The 15,731-nt window shown below is 51.7% G+C and overlaps 1 protein-coding gene across 1 annotated transcript; it reads right to left on the reverse strand.

The window, feature by feature from the left end:
* Positions 1-472: 472 nt before the first annotated feature.
* Positions 473-11,787, reverse strand: LOC148841414 (myosin light polypeptide 6-like; the record flags this gene model as incomplete). Its single annotated transcript, XM_088921110.1, has 7 exons — positions 473-1,100; positions 5,802-5,879; positions 6,335-6,508; positions 6,966-7,109; positions 10,875-10,902; positions 11,127-11,154; positions 11,681-11,787. Coding segments are annotated over 7 exons (588 nt in total), but the record flags the coding sequence as incomplete, so codon positions are not given.
* Between the last annotated feature and the right edge of the window lie 3,944 nt (positions 11,788-15,731).

Consider the following 15,731-nt stretch of genomic DNA (forward strand, 5'->3'; position numbering starts at 1 on the left):
CTTTGCCCAGGCCCATAATGAGCTAAACAATATCCAGAAATAAGATGAAAAAATAATAATTTCCTCAGTCCCACTAGAGGAAAGGAGCTGGGGATGCATTTCAGTGCTGTACAACCACTTAAACACCAGTGTTACAATAAACATCCTCCCCCTTCAGATTCACCAGCAGTGATGTCGGAGGTCTTATCGCAACTGAGATTTATACAACACGGAGCCAACACAGAGCCCGGGATTCAGGCTCTATTGTACCTCGATAACCAGCAGCCACCAAAACCCCTGAATGTTTAATTCTTCCAGGCATTTGGGGCAAATTAGGATTCGTTTTGGGCCATGAGACCACAATAAGAGAGGGCACTGTGGGGCAAAATGGAAACCCACTTTCCATACATCGAGGGCACTTCAGCAAAGCAAACTATACAAGATAAGTGCAGAAGAATTTAACTTTAAAAAAAATAACACTCAACTTTCTCAATTTCTGGAAATTTGAAATGTTTTATTGTGTGAATGACACAGGAATGCAGAAGGAGGAAAAACAAAAATTCCAAAACTTGACATCCAGGTTTCGTCCAAAAGGATGAACTGGCTGGCTCGTGGAGTAACAGCCCCATGGCCGAATCCTGCAATTGGACAGGTAGGGAGGAGGCGGGTACCATCGAAACGGACTCGGCCGACCCCTTTGCCAGCTTCCCAGAACCCCGCCCCTGCAGCCCACCAATCACAGGGTGGACACGGACACGAGTTTGAGTATTGCCCAAATTGCTGCTAGTGTAATAAATAGGGTCTTGCAATTCTGTCAGCGTCTAATCCATGCATGTCTGAACAAGGGAAGGGGGAAGGGAAGGAATTTGCCATCCGTACAGATGGGTTTATACTGGAGGAAGGATAGCGGGGGAGGGGATTCTACAGATAAAGGCACTTCTGAAAAGAAACACTGAATGTTGACAAAGATGGGGGCTGCTGATGGGGGGGGGGGGGTGGGAGTGAATGCAGACGAGAGCCAGGGGCAAAAAAGTTGTATATAAACAGAATATGCAATGAATTAAAAATAGATGTGGGGTGCTCCTCGAATCTTCAACCGCTCATAACCATCCGGACAAGCTCTGTTTGAGAGGGGAGAGAGAGAGAGAGAAAGAAGAGAGAGAAGGGTTAGTGTTTCTGTGTTCCTCACCACAGGGGAACTGGACACCAGCTACAGCAAGGGGGCCTGCAGTGCCATCGATTCAAACCCAGGGGGCGCCCTCAGCACACTCTGCCATCTGCTACTTACTATTGGAAATAACCTCAGCAGGATATAACGACAGGGAGGTTCTACAGTAATGGAGCTCCTGCACCATTAAAAAAAAATGCAGATTGTAGGTTCTTCAAGAAAACTGTGAAACAGAAGAACCGATGGGCCTCAACAGGTACTAAAAGCCAGTACTGAAGGCGGCTCGCTCATTAATGCAAAACGTGCTCTTGCAGTACTTGCATTACAGAGCACCACCAACCTACACTCTGCTTGAGACAGGAGGCTGCCATCTTGAAATCGTGCTCTCCTGCTACAGAAGAGCAGCTGCTCTCCTCCCAGTGCTGTGCTGTAGCCAGCGTCCAGCCCGCCTGTCTGCCCGTCCAGCAGTCAGTCTGTCCGTCAGCAGCCAAGGGGCGGGAGCTGGGATTAGAAGGAAGGGCTGGGCCAGGGAGGGACAGCTCTACTTCCTACTCAGCCAGAGCAGCAGGCTGACCCGGGACCCCGCCCGGGTCACGGTTAGAGAGCTGCCCGTCGGTCAGTCAGTCTGTCCTTCCACCCCGTCCGACTCGAGAATCTGCAGCTACAAAAGGAGCGGAGCCCAGAGAGAAAAGCTGCCAAACTCAAGGCCCAGCAGACTACGAGCTCCAGGTACAGAAGAAGTACGAATTCAAGTTGGAAATCGAGAGGAATACCAGCAAGATTCTATTCGCTGCAATTCCAGGTTAGTAAAGGACAGCTGTTCTTAAGGAGAGCTGGGGAGACTGCGTTATTGCCATGATCGGTTCATATAAAAGAATGATCTTTAATTTCTACATAACATCTTTTCCTACTTAAATACAGATTTTTCTATACGTCTACACACACTCGCTGGGGTTGTTTGAATGCTGACAGTCTGATCTGACATTACCCCAAGGAGACTGGCTGATCCCGATCCCAGTCCCTCCCTGCCTGTGCAGAGCTCAGCGCCCGCTCACTGGCTGATCCCGATCCCAGTCCCTGCCTGCCTGTGCAGAGCTCAGCGCCCGCTCACTGGCCGATCCCAGTCCCTGCCTGCCTGTGCAGAGCTCAGCGCCCGCTCACTGGCCGATCCCGATCCCAGTCCCTGCCTGCCTGTGCAGAGCTCAGCGCCCGCTCACTGGCCGATCCCAGTCCCTGCCTGCCTGTGCAGAGCTCAGCGCCCGCTCACTGGCCGATCCCAGTCCCTGCCTGCCTGTGCAGAGCTCAGCGCCCGCTCACTGGCTGATCCCAGTCCCTGCCTGCCTGTGCAGAGCTCAGCGCCCGCTCACTGGCCGATCCCAGTCCCTGCCTGCCTGTGCAGAGCTCAGCGCCCGCTCACTGGCCGATCCCAGTCCCTGTCTGCCTGTGCAGAGCTCAGCGCCCGCTCACTGGCCGATCCCAGTCCCTCCCTGCCTGTGCAGAGCTCAGCGCCCGCTCACTGGCCGATCCCAGTCCCTCCCTGCCTGTGCAGAGCTCAGCGCCCGCTCACTGGCCGATCCCAGTCCCTCCCTGCCTGTGCAGAGCTCAGCGCCCGCTCACTGGCTGATCCCAGTCCCTCCCTGCCTGTGCAGAGCTCAGCGCCCGCTCACTGGCTGATCCCAGTCCCTCCCTGCCTGTGCAGAGCTCAGCGCCCGCTCACTGGCTGATCCCAGTCCCTCCCTGCCTGTGCAGAGCTCAGCGCCCGCTCACTGGCTGATCCCAGTCCCTCCCTGCCTGTGCAGAGCTCAGCGCCCGCTGGCCGATCCCAGTCCCTGCTTGTGAACAGCAAGAATCTAGGAGCCATAGTACTTCGGGCAGATGACATCTGGCCAGGTGTTAAGATTCTGTAGGTATTACTCATGACACACCAGCTCTCTGAGTACAACAGCGTTCCTCTTGCTAGCGTCTACGAAAGTCTGCCCCTGCCCCTCCCTGCCCCCCTCATCACAGAGCCCTGGGTTCCTACATCGGCAGCAGGAGAGACACCCAGACACATGCAGAGGAGCATGCTGCAGACAGGGGGCGCTGCAGAGACAAGGGTCATTCATCAACAGCAAAATGAAACAGGAGGATTTTGAAACAAACAGAACGATGGAGAGAGACGGCTGGATGCCTTTCCGAAAAACACCCAGGCAGGGGAGCGCAGTCGCCATGGCAACCATCCCAAAGGCGGGGGGGGGCTTCTAAGTATCTGGACACAGATCAGATCACTCATGTATATACGCTGCATACATGCCCATATACACAAACACACAGAGATGTGTATATGCACAAAGACATAGATGTATGCATAAATACAAACACAATCCAGGTACTTATTGAAGCCTCTAAAGGGTGTGGTGTTTGTCTGGATATGAAAGAACGATGGGGCTATTGGCCAATTTCTAAAACAAACGAGACCAGGACAAACATGTCTGCACTGTCATTCAGCGGGGTCTCCCCCAGTGCACCGTATTGTGCACAGGTAAAACTTCACACCTCCGCAGTTCTTAAAGCACAGCCCCTTGTACTCGGTGCTCTAGTCTGCAGAAACAGTCAGACAGGCAGAGCTCTCGCTGAAGATCCTGCCGAAAAGATCAAGATGGAGGATCAACCAGGAAGGCCTGGTTCGGGGCCAGTGGGCGTTTTCAGCTCGGCTGGGGAGGGGGGGAAGGGGGCGACTGCGAGCCCCTGCCCGTGGGCGTGTCGGCAGGCCCGGCGGGGGTCTCTCCCGGGGGTATACGTGCTGGAGTGCCGTACCGACGCACGCTCAGCCAGACATGATGTGGCGCACAAAGACTGCGGGAGAGGAACAACAGTTACACACTGTGACCACAGGGGCGGCGACAGACAGCAGCGTTCCTACTGCACACAACCCCGCCGCTCGCCGGCTAGCATCAGCCCGAGGAGAGAAGCCTCTACACCAGTGTCCGTTTGTTTTTTTTCTGCCGTGACAGTTGTACCCAGGTTTTACTGCACTGGACAACAAGAGCACGCCGAAGAAAATGTGACTCACAGCCCCATGAGCTACAGCAGGCCGCATCAGTTCCCCCTCACTAAACCGCTCAGTTCCTCGGACGCGTCTTCACCGGGAGCTGACAGAGGAGGTGCAGTAGGCAGACTCCCGGGATCGTGATCCCAGAAGGACGGTGCGCAGCGTTAACCCTGACCGCCTGACCCGCGGATCTCGCGCACGCCGGCCCGGTTCCGCACAGGGGACCCCCGAGACGGACCGCAAGTGCAAAAAACGGGATTCAGGTTTGCTGTAAACCAGACGGGCCAGCTGTGGCCCGCAGGGGCGATTCTGGCTGGTCAAGCTCCCAGCGAAGGCCGGCCCGTGTCGGGGGCTCGGGCAGCATCGTCGCCCCTACCCGCCGGCCCAGCGGGGCCCGGAGCGGCTCAGCCTGCCCCGCCCTCGCCACCGGCAACCAGGGCGCCCGGCACGAATCTCATCGGACCCGCGGGGGAGCCTGGAGGGGCGTCTCACTGCAACCCCCGTTCCTAACAGTCGGGCAGGTCAGGGTTAAGAAGCTGGATAGACAACAGGCCAACCAATTCTTAAGAAAAAAAAAACATTCACAGCGGTCAATATTTTTTCACGTATTTGCGCTCCTTTTGCAGAGGACAAAAAAAAAAACACACAGCATACACAAACAATCACAGGTGACATGCTTTGTGCGGTTTTGATTTGGAGCACAGAATGTGAGCTGCTCTCCGAAAAACAAAAGCCGTGTCTGACGTCTTTTTGAGGAGTTCATTCGTCAATTTCATATTGCATGTTTTTATCTGGGCAAACATTTTCTCTCCTATTTCTCCGACTCCATCAGGATCTAGAGAACTTCGATAGGAAGGAACAGGGATGCTCCCTCCCCCCCCCCACAGACTGCTTGCCGGTGGAGACACGAGGCAGGCAGAGCTGAGGACACAGTCGATGCCCAAGTGAAGACGTCTACTCCAAACACCCAGGACAACAACACAGACACTGCAGCCCAGGAGCAGAGCGAGCTCCCCCCTTGCAGAGAAGCCAGAGCTGCAGCAGGATCACCCCTGTCCTGGCGATTGCATGGGCCCCTACAGTACGTGCACTGGGAATCACTCTTCCACCAGACAGAATTCTACCTGCAGCCCCCCCCCATCACCCTCCACGCCTGACTCACCACCTCCAAAACAGGATGTGGGAAGATGCACCAGTGCACCGTGGGACTTGTAGTTCCCAAGACATCACACTTTGCAGATCACCCTTGCAGTCCTCAACAGCATTACAAGCCCTCAGTACGCCATCTGACTCTCGTTTGGCTGAGGGTATTTCTTGTTTGTCGGACACGTGTTGCGTGACACACAATAGAATTACGTTGCTGCTCCTGTCCGGTGCTCAGGTGTGCAATGCAATCAGGGCGGGCAATCGCCAGGAGTCAGCACCTTCCACTGTTCCGCACAGTCCTCGTCAGCACACACACTCGGATCCAGGGCCAGGAACCTTCAAGCTCTCAGAGGGCCCCCCCAGCTTCTGTCCGAGGGGGGGGTCATCTGGGTGCTGCAGGACTGCCTACAAACTCCTGTCCACTGCAGACGACCAGGAGACCCTCACCGTCCCCCACTCCCCCACACCCTCTCCTACCTTCATAGTTGATGCAACCGTTGGCGTCCTCATGTCCTGCCAGCAGCGTCTCTACCTCCTCCTCTGTCATCTTCTCTCCTGCAGTGCAGAGCACACAGCCCCAGTCAGCACCCGGCCCACTCGGCACGGACCGCACAGCCCCACAGTCAGCACCCGGCCCGCTCGGCACGGACCGCACAGCCCCACAGTCAGCACCCGGCCCACTCGGCACGGACCGCACAGCCCCACAGTCAGCACCCGGCCCGTGCGGCAAGTCAAGGTACACCCAGGACAGGACACGCACACACAACAGGGTCTGTTTTCCCCAGAATCCAATTTACATCCCAGCATGTCTTTCTGTAACTGTGGGAGGCAACTGGTTTTCCTCCAGGAGCTCTGCACGAATGCGGGGTGAGCATGTGAACTCCACACAGAGAGCACTCCAAGTCCAGAAGCAGACCCCAGCACTGCGAGGAGCCATGGGACACCGTGCTGCCCTGCATTACATTTGAGGTCTAAAACTGTATTGAGAGCACGGGCGAGGAGCGGCGTACCCAGCGTGGTGAGGACGTGGCGCAGCTCGGCGCCCATCACGGTGCCGTTGCCCTCCTTGTCGAAGACGCGCAGCCCCTCCACGAAGTCCTCGAAGGAGCCCTGGTCCTTGTTCTTGGCGATGGCCTGCAGCATGGGTAGGAACTGCTCGAAGTCCAGCATCTTGTGGTTCATCTCTGCAAGGAAGATCAGGGTCACGCTGGACACCCTCTGCGCCCACAGACCCCACTCCCATGCTCACACCCCACATACATACTCCACTCTGCACCCACAGACCCACAGCATGGACCCCACTCCCACACACCTCACTCTGCACCCTCGGAACCCACTCCTTCACTTGCAGATCAGTTTGCAACTGTCCTATTGCTGCAGGTTTTCCAGAGGATTTAATCCTGTCACTTTTCTACTGAAGAATCCCAGGTAATTGGCTTCCAACACCATTGCAGGGCTGTCTGTTCCAAACACCCACCACCCTTTGAGTAAACACGAAGAGGCCCACTACACTACAGGGACTGATGTCTACACACCGAGCCAGGGCACTGCCACCCACCTTGCACTGTATACAGACTACACACACTGCACATTTACCCTTGCGTTACTCAAACGTGTACCCCGCAACCCCAGGACTCTCACCCTCGGCTTTGGGGTTCCCCAGCACCTTCAGCACCTCAGCGTTGACGGGGTTCTGCCCCAGCGCCCTCATCACGTCCCCACACTGGCTGTAGCTGATCTTGCCATCGCCTGTCCGGTCAAACAGCATAAAGGCCTCCTTGAACTCTGCCAGGGGGACAGCAGGAGGGGTGGAGGGAGAGGGAGAGAGGGGCAGGAGGAGAAAGACAAGAGAAAGCAAAATGGAGGGGTAGAGAGAGAGGGTGCACTGTGGTTAGTTCATAACGTTTCACCAATAGGACTGTGGCGCAACACAGATTTCCCAGAGAGCAGGAAGTGGCCAGCCCTGGCCTGGAAAGGGCCCAGTCCTGCAGATCTTACAAACAAGCTCCTTCCGATCGAGTAAAACTATTTGTCCAACTAAGTCGTCCCGAGCTCAACTTGAAACAAAACCCCAGGAACTGCAACCCGGGACCAATCCTGGACATCCGCATGTGAAACAGCTCATTAATACCTTTTTCCATCTTAGAAATATTGCCCAGATTAGGCATTTTCCATCAGTATCCGATTCTGAATGCTTCATTCACTCAATTATAACATTTAGGCGTGATTTCTGAATCTCTCTATGGGCTCCCTAACACTTCTTGTCAACAAGCTGCAATATGTCCAAAACTCAGCAGGAAGACGACGAACGCACACCAGACCCTGGTGGTATTTCACTCCTACACCTAAACCAGTTGCCTATGAAGTCACATATTCAATATAAGATCTTGTCACTGCCTTTCAGGACTAAATCCAGCTCAAACATACATCTCTGAACTCCTCCATCGTTACCGTGACTGACAGAGGCTGGTCCTCCGCTCACTGTACCCAGGACTAAGTGTCAGACTTGTGGTGACTGTGCCTTTTCCGTCTCAGCTACTTTGTTATGGAACGCCCTTCCTCCGACTCCACGAGAGAAATTCTTTGTCTCTCGTCAAATCAAAACTCAAAACTCACCTTTTTTTAGCCAGGGCCTGTCTGATTGCCCTACATTCTAGCTGTATAAACCTGCACGCTTGTTTGTTTTTCTTTTTATTGTACTTTTGTTTACTTTGTCACTACCTACAGAGAAAAGCGTCCTTGGGTTTGGAAAGGTCCCCTAAAATTAAAAGATAATAATAATAATGATGATATAATTATAATAATAATAATATCATCCCCTGCCTTTACCAAATCCATCCAATTCAGGGACACAGTGGCCCAGAGCCAAACCTGGCAAGCAAGAGCCACAAGGCAGGGTACAACCTGGACAGGACGTCAGTCCATCACAGGGCAGAAACACACGTGCACTCCAGGGCCTGTTCTCCCACAATCCAACTTACCCACCAGCATCTCTCCAGACTGCGGGAGGAAACCGGAGCCGTACTTGGGAACTGCATTCTGTTTTGGTTTCCCTAGCGGAAAGGCTTAACCAGACCAGCCCAGCAGGCAAGACTGCTGTCACCCAGAGACACCAGAGCGCAACACATGCACAACAGCAGGCTAGAGGTCGGGTGTGGGATACACAGAGCACGAGGGGTCTCACTGCCACCCCGACTCCCTCACGCTCGCCCCGGGCTCTCCTCACCCCACCCCTCCCAGTATTATTCCCACTTTAATATTTCAGCGGCGCTTGGCAGACGCCCCGGGGCGCAGAGTGCTGTTAGGGTGCAGCGAGGCGTGCCCACCGAACAGTGCTGACACGCACGCTATTGTCACAATCCCTGGATGCCACTCCGACACCGCGACACTGCTCCTGCAAAAAGCATCTGGAAATACCGGCCTTGAATCTCTTTGATCTGTTGTTCCATTCAATTTGTGTCCTTTGCATTAGCATTACAGATTGAATACCTATTGCAGCAAAAAAAAAAACTCTAAGGACAATGAAAGGTGACATCTACTGTACTTTTAACCCTTTATTTCTGGAGTTCCCAAATCAAACCTAAAAGTTTCAGCCTTTGAGAACACTTAAAAAAACACTAATTAAAAGGTGACCTCTGACATGTTCAGGGATTGAAACCAATTAAAGGGGCTTAAAATGAATGCAGATAGGAGGTCAGTCTCTGGTTCAACTGTATAATGGATCAGATGGCAAGATGGAAAGTAGACACGAGGGTTCAAAGGACCAAGGCAGGGAACTCGACTTTAAGCTGCCTGGTATTGTAATTCTTACAGTCAATGGCATACAAATTGAGACTACATCTGTATACTATAAGGCAGCAATCCAAGAGATGGGTCAAACCCAGGACGTGAACCTACAGCCCCTGACCTCCGCTCCAACATCTCAAAAAGAGCAAAAAACAGAACTAGGAGAAGTACTGGGTCACAGACTCTCCCGGTTTGTACTCCACTCCATGAACATCTACATTACACCAGAAAGGGCACAGGTCTCAAGGAGAACAAGAAGCCTCTCGAGTTTTCGTTTTAAATCTTGTGCAAAAGCTCCCGCTGACTGGGAATTTATGATAAAGAGATGAAAAAAAGAACCAGACAAACGCTGAAATTCAAAAACAGGATCATCAGGCGAGGACCATCTCCGCAAGGGAGAGGGTCGGCAACTGCTAAAACGCCAATTAAGGAATATCCCGGGGAACGCGCAAGGGACTGTTTGGGATTTGGGAGGGAGAGAGTCTGGAAAGACGCTGCGGAATTTCCTGACGTTGCCGCGTAATGGTGTTCGTTTTTCCTGCCGGCAGGAATGCGGGCTCTTCCCGGGAGCAGCCAGGACTCTCTTCACCATATAAGGCGCGGAGAGACGGAGGGAGGCAGGCAGGGGTGTTATCAGTCACCATCGCGGCTTCAGCACACCAGAGAGGAAACCGGCCGAGAGCCGTCCAGGAAACCAAAAAAGGAGATGGCCGTTTAGACCACCCCCAACACACACCAAAAAACAGATACTAGCCTTAAAAAAAGCAGCTTTCAGGCAGAAGGACTCGCCATCAACTTTAATCTCCGACCCGAGCAAGAAATTCACATTTCACCGGATACTCGAAACACTTTCTTAACCATTTCCTGTTCTGTCTTTCTTGTCGACGGCGAAACACGCTAACGGGACTTCGGAAGAAAAGAGAACGATACAGGGGCATAAAAGCGCTCAAACAATCGTTTTCGGAGCTTTAACCCGAGTTTCAAGCGCAAAACAAGCCCCATGACACGCTTTTCACACAGCATTTTACAGCTCCGTACTACAACAACTTTACCGTTGCCAAGTACTTCCGGTTTAACTCTTCGCGTCTCTCTCCCGATTCTTCTGACAAGATGTTGGGGGGGAATTACAGACCAACAAAACAGACAAGCTTATTTCAGAAACGACCGCCATCTGTATATTTCAACGCACTGCTCGGGATAGTAACAGATTAGTCCATATCCAGCGCATTTCCTCCCCAAGAGTAATCCACCGAAGGGAGGGATTGATAGACGGCCATTTCCTCACACTGCTGCAGAGTCGATCATTACACATGCGGGCTAGCAGTTCACCTCTATAAGGACATCTCAAGATTTACACATCTGACATTCACAGCCTCCTGGCCTCAGTCTGACACCGTGCCTTTCTATTGAAAGGTGGGACATTGCGCACACTCAGTCACACACAAGCCTGGTAGTAGCCAGTGCGGAATAGTAGCAGGAGTCACAACACGTTAATCGATTCGCGCATGCAAAACCCAGGAAAAAATATTTCACAGTCGCCCTATTGTTAGTTAACACTTCAACCCCATCAAACGTCACGCCAGGATTTAATTCAGCAAAGCCACACACACCAGACCCGACTTCTGCGCTTCCTGTGCAGTGAGAGCACTCCTGCATGATTAAAGGCGACGTTCCCGTGTCGGGCATGAACACATTCGCCGGCCTGTACTTATTATTTCTAACCTCAGTCTGATCACAACGCACGGCAATGCATTGACAACTTACCGTAGATCTGTTCTGGTTTAAACTCAATCTGCAAGTTGTTTTTTTTTAAAAAAAAAAGAAGAGAGAGAGAAGGAAAGGTGAAAAGAGGAAGATGTGATAGGACTCAACAGACAGATGAAGCAGTAAGCCGGTGTCCAGAAGCTGAAGATGAGACAAGAGAACCGTCTGTCCTGACGGAAAAAAAATGACTTTCAGATCCACAAAACCCCGAAGCTCTTTCGAAAAGAAACATGTAAAAGGTAAAAGACTTACCAAGAATCTGGTCTTCCGAGAAGTCAGACTGTTTTATTAAAACAAAAACGGAGAGAAAACAGAGACACAAATCAAACACGAATACCAAATGATAGAAGCACTCGCGTCACCTCCATTACGGATACAAGGCTAATTTCGGATATAAGACTCCCGGTCACTGATCACAGAGGGAGGCTGTGGGGTGAGGGGTGTTATTAAGCTGTACAGAACAACTTCACACCCCCGGATGCCTCACCTATCTACCTCAAACGCAACTGAACGAACTTACGAGATGTATCCGGGACAGATCCGCCTCATCCCGCTTCAAATCATATTCAATCCCCAGGCCCGGCGAGACGAGCGGTATTTTATTAATCGTGCCCCAGACAAGGGTAGCCAACAGCGAGCATTCCTGATAGAAAAGGCCCTCCCACAGACAGCTAGGGCAATACTGTCACTTCAGCACCCTTCAACGCAAAAACAGAAGAGCCTATGCTTCTGCTTAACATTGCATCCCGATATACCCCTGTAATATCCTGATCCGCCTGTGTAAGGCACAATAAGAAAACACCCACCATTTTCGGTGCCCGGGCTGCTGGAGTTCGGAGTCTGGCGGTCGACGGCAGGAATGTGGGCCGGTCCAGGGCGGCGGGCCTGTAATACCTACTCCTTGCGTCACTGTTTACTGAAGCCGAGCGCCGCCAACCAATCGCAGCCCGGCTCAGCGGGCGTTGTCTTCATTGGGTTTACCGTAGTACCCCATAGTGAGGCGCACACAAAATTATAACGGGGGGGGGAAGGGGACGAAGATTCAAGAGGAGACGCTGTAGTTTGTAAACTTCAGCAGCCGCTGTCAACATATTTCTGCGGCTTACAAAACGGTCGCACAACGTATCTAAAATGCATATTACCCATATATGAATATCGGCCTTTGTGCAATATATGCCAGGGACCCGTGCAATACATTTATATTTATATCTATATCTATATTATATTCATATGTGTGATACGATTTTTCTGCGTACTGTTCTGTTCTAGTTTGTCCTTTGAGTGTCCGGACTGTGAGTAACTCTTTTAGTGCACCCCTCACTGTACTGATTGTATTGTATGTATTGTACTATTATTATTATTGTATCATTCGTTACACTGTGGCTGTGTTGTCTGTGTAAAGCTGCTGTTGCACTGCAATTTCCCTCAGGGGATCAATAAAATATCTATCTATCTTTATTATCCTCAATGATTATTTCTCAAAATCATTTAGAATTTCGTTGCACCCATGGATTCATATTTACGGTACGGAAGAGGTCGGAGGCTGATGAATGACCTCTGCTGACTGAACCGAAGGGGTCCCCTAGTGTATACCAGCTTCAACTACACGACAATAAAGGGAGAAATTTTAATAAGAAGAATTCCTTATATATATATATGTTGAAGTAGTTCAGGTGGGTAGCTGCGTCAGCATGCGTAGGCTGCAAATGAACAAGTCATAGGTTTATTCCATTCTGAAAAGAGAAGAAAGAAAACACAACGTTTCGGCTGTGGGGGCTTCTTCAGGTGTCAGAGTGATAAATCACACCTGAAGAAGGCTCCACGGCCGAAATGTTGTGTTTTCTTTCTTCTCTTTTCAGCATGGAATAAACCTATGACTTTTTCCTATATATATTACACTTATTTTCTGGACACTCCACTTAAAGCACTGTACAGGTAATGGGGATCCCCTCCACCACCACCAATGTAGTGACAGCAGGTGGGGCTGCAAATTGGTGGTGGTGGAGGGGATCCCCATTACTAGTACAGCGATTTGAGTGGAGTGTCCAGAAAAGCACTATATAAGTGTAAGCAATTATTCCTTAGGGATTATTCATGTGCAGCCCCCCTGGATGATGCACCAGTCTGCTCACCACACACCAGCTATCAGTGGGGAAGAGAGCAGAGTGATGAAGCCAGGGATTATTAAGAGGTCATGATTGGTAAGGGGCAATGGGAAATTTGCAGGGGATAACACCCCCTATGTTTTAGAAATGACCTGGGATTTTTAATGACCACAGAGAGTCAGGACCTCGGTTTTACACCTCTTTTGAAGGACGGCGCCTGTTTACAGTATAGTGTCCCCGTCACTATACTGGGGCATTAGGACCCACACAGATGGCAAGGTGAGCGCCCCCTGCTGGCCCCACTAACACCTCTTCCAGCAGCAACCTTAGTTTTTCCCAGGAGGTCTCCTATCCAGGTACTGACCAGGCTCAGACCCGCAGAGCTGCACTGGTTGGTTTAGCTTTGTTTTTAAGTACTATTTAAACTATTTTTACATATTTTTTAAATTATTCTCTTTTTAAAAATAGCCTGGTTAGCACCAAGTATTACTTACGGCAGTAACAACAATAAATGGGATTGGAAGAGCCATAGTTTCAGTGTTTCATAGAAAGGGCTGGAGGGCAGAGTGGTGGCACTGTAGCTAAGGATCTGCACCTATGGTTCAAATCCTGCGGCCAGCAGAGGAATCCTACTCCGTTGGGCCCCAGAGCAAGGTCGTTAACAACAACTGCACTAGGGGCGCTGTACAAATGGCTGACCCTGCACTCGGACCTCAAGCTTCTCTCCCTGTCTGTGTGTCTCATGGAGAGCAAGCTGGGGTGTGTGAAAAAGACAGATTCCTAATGCAAGAAATTGTATATGGCCAATAAAGTGATCTTATCTTATCTAAATATAGGTACAAGTTTCATCCATCTGTATCCGTTGGGAAAAAAGGATCTCAAACGTTTTTAATTAGCGCTGAATATTAATTTAAAAGCAATCAACTTTCTTTTCTGAGAATTCATTGAATGCCACTGCGATCAGATCGTCCCTGATGCCCTGTGCCGAATCAGAACGCGCAGGACCTGCCTGCCACCCTCCGGGCCTGAAGCAGGGGAGGACTGGCAGGGAAACAGAGACAGCCCGACGCACGCAGACAGAGATGCGGCAGATGCACTGCAGGACAGACAGGCAGGAGTCACGCACACAGGCACAGAGAGCCCCGCGGGCCGAGCGTCAGCACCTGCCTGCCCACGGCTGGTTGTCCTCCAGGCAGCCGTGTGAAGGCGGTGTGAAGCCATACCCCGAGCGAGAGAGGGCCGCAGCAGCGACAATGGCGTGACGGTGGCAATGGTACTGGGGGTGGTGTGGGGCTTGGGGGGGCCCCAGGCTGGCAGGGATGCAGCCCTGAGCCCCAGTACCCCAGTACCCCAGTGCCCCAGTGCCAGGGCTACTGCTCAGTGAGGGGAGCGGGGCGGAGCAGAGGGGCGTGTCCCACGACAGACCCATTGAGAGACCCTACCCAGAACCACAGCCCCCGTCCGATTGGACACGCCAGCCTCGGGCGCCTCACTCATCACCGCAGCCAAACGGGATTGGCCCCCGGGCAGCGCTGGGCGGCGGTTCAGACTGGTGAGGAGCTCCCGCATGGCTCACCTACTGTCTCCTCGGCCAGGTTGCCGAAGGCCCTCGTGCGAGCTGAAATGGCGGACATGCAGCCCAGGGAGCCAGCAGTCGGCTGGTGATGTCATAGTCTACCCTCTAGTCTAAGGGTCTTTGTATGATGACATCATTCTGTGATCAGGGAGCTGAGCGCAGTACCGGCTGGACGGTTCCGTGCAGACAGAGCAGTGCATAGTGCACAGTACAGACTGACAGTGGAGTGTAGCCAGTCTGTCCATAAGCAAAGGAATGTTAGTTTTTGAGTCTAAGTGTACAAAACAGCATTTGTTTCAGGACCAGGAGAAATGTAGCCACAGTGCAGCAGACCTGCTGGTTCAGACCTCTGTGCTTCATGCCTTGATGATGTCGTGATGTTGTGATGATGTCATGATGTTGTCAGAATAGAAAGGCTCTTCCACAGTTACCATTTCACCAGAAGGAAAGTACAGAAAATCATACAAGAGGCACAATTCTGCAACAAGGCCCATTCACCCTTCACCCCATGCAGCTGGGATGCTATCTATGTGGAGTTTGCATGTTCTCCCTGTGTAAATTGCAGAGCAAAGAAAATAGGAAAGTCTGCTTATGACCCCTCCCACCCAGGTTACTGTTTCATAAATGTCCCTCAGGAAGACGTTACGTCTACTGAAACCAGAACCAAACAGCATCTTTCCAAGGGCTGTCTTTATGCTTATCCAGAACCCTAGCTCTATGTGCGGTGTCTTAACGCTGTCTATTCTCTTGTTTGCGTATGGCTTATGTAGAATGTTTTTGCAGCAACAAGGTACACCGGAGTAAATTCCTTGTACATGAATTGTGCTGGGTGAATAAAGGTGACTCGGATTCGGATGTTCATGTGGAGCATATGTGTGTATCCTGCCTCGTGCCTGTCGCTCGCTGGGATAGGCTCCAGCTCCCCTCCTGAACTGGAAGAAGCAGGTAGAATATGGATGGATGAAGAAGCTGTCAGAATACCCCGTGCCCTAGACTAGTGGTGCCCAGCCCTGGTCCTGGTGCCCCACACACCTGCTGGCTCTCAGCAGATCACTGAGCCTCGCTTCATCTGAGAAGCTGCTTCACTGGGACATTCGCCTTTTGTTTCCACTCACAAGCTTGGGATCTTATTTCACTTACACAATACAAAGGGTTAGAGCTGCAACATGTTTAAGA

Source organism: Atractosteus spatula, chromosome 1, assembly GCF_055471065.1.
Source record: "Atractosteus spatula isolate fAtrSpa1 chromosome 1, fAtrSpa1.hap1, whole genome shotgun sequence".
Taxonomy (NCBI): Eukaryota; Metazoa; Chordata; class Actinopteri; order Semionotiformes; family Lepisosteidae; genus Atractosteus; species Atractosteus spatula.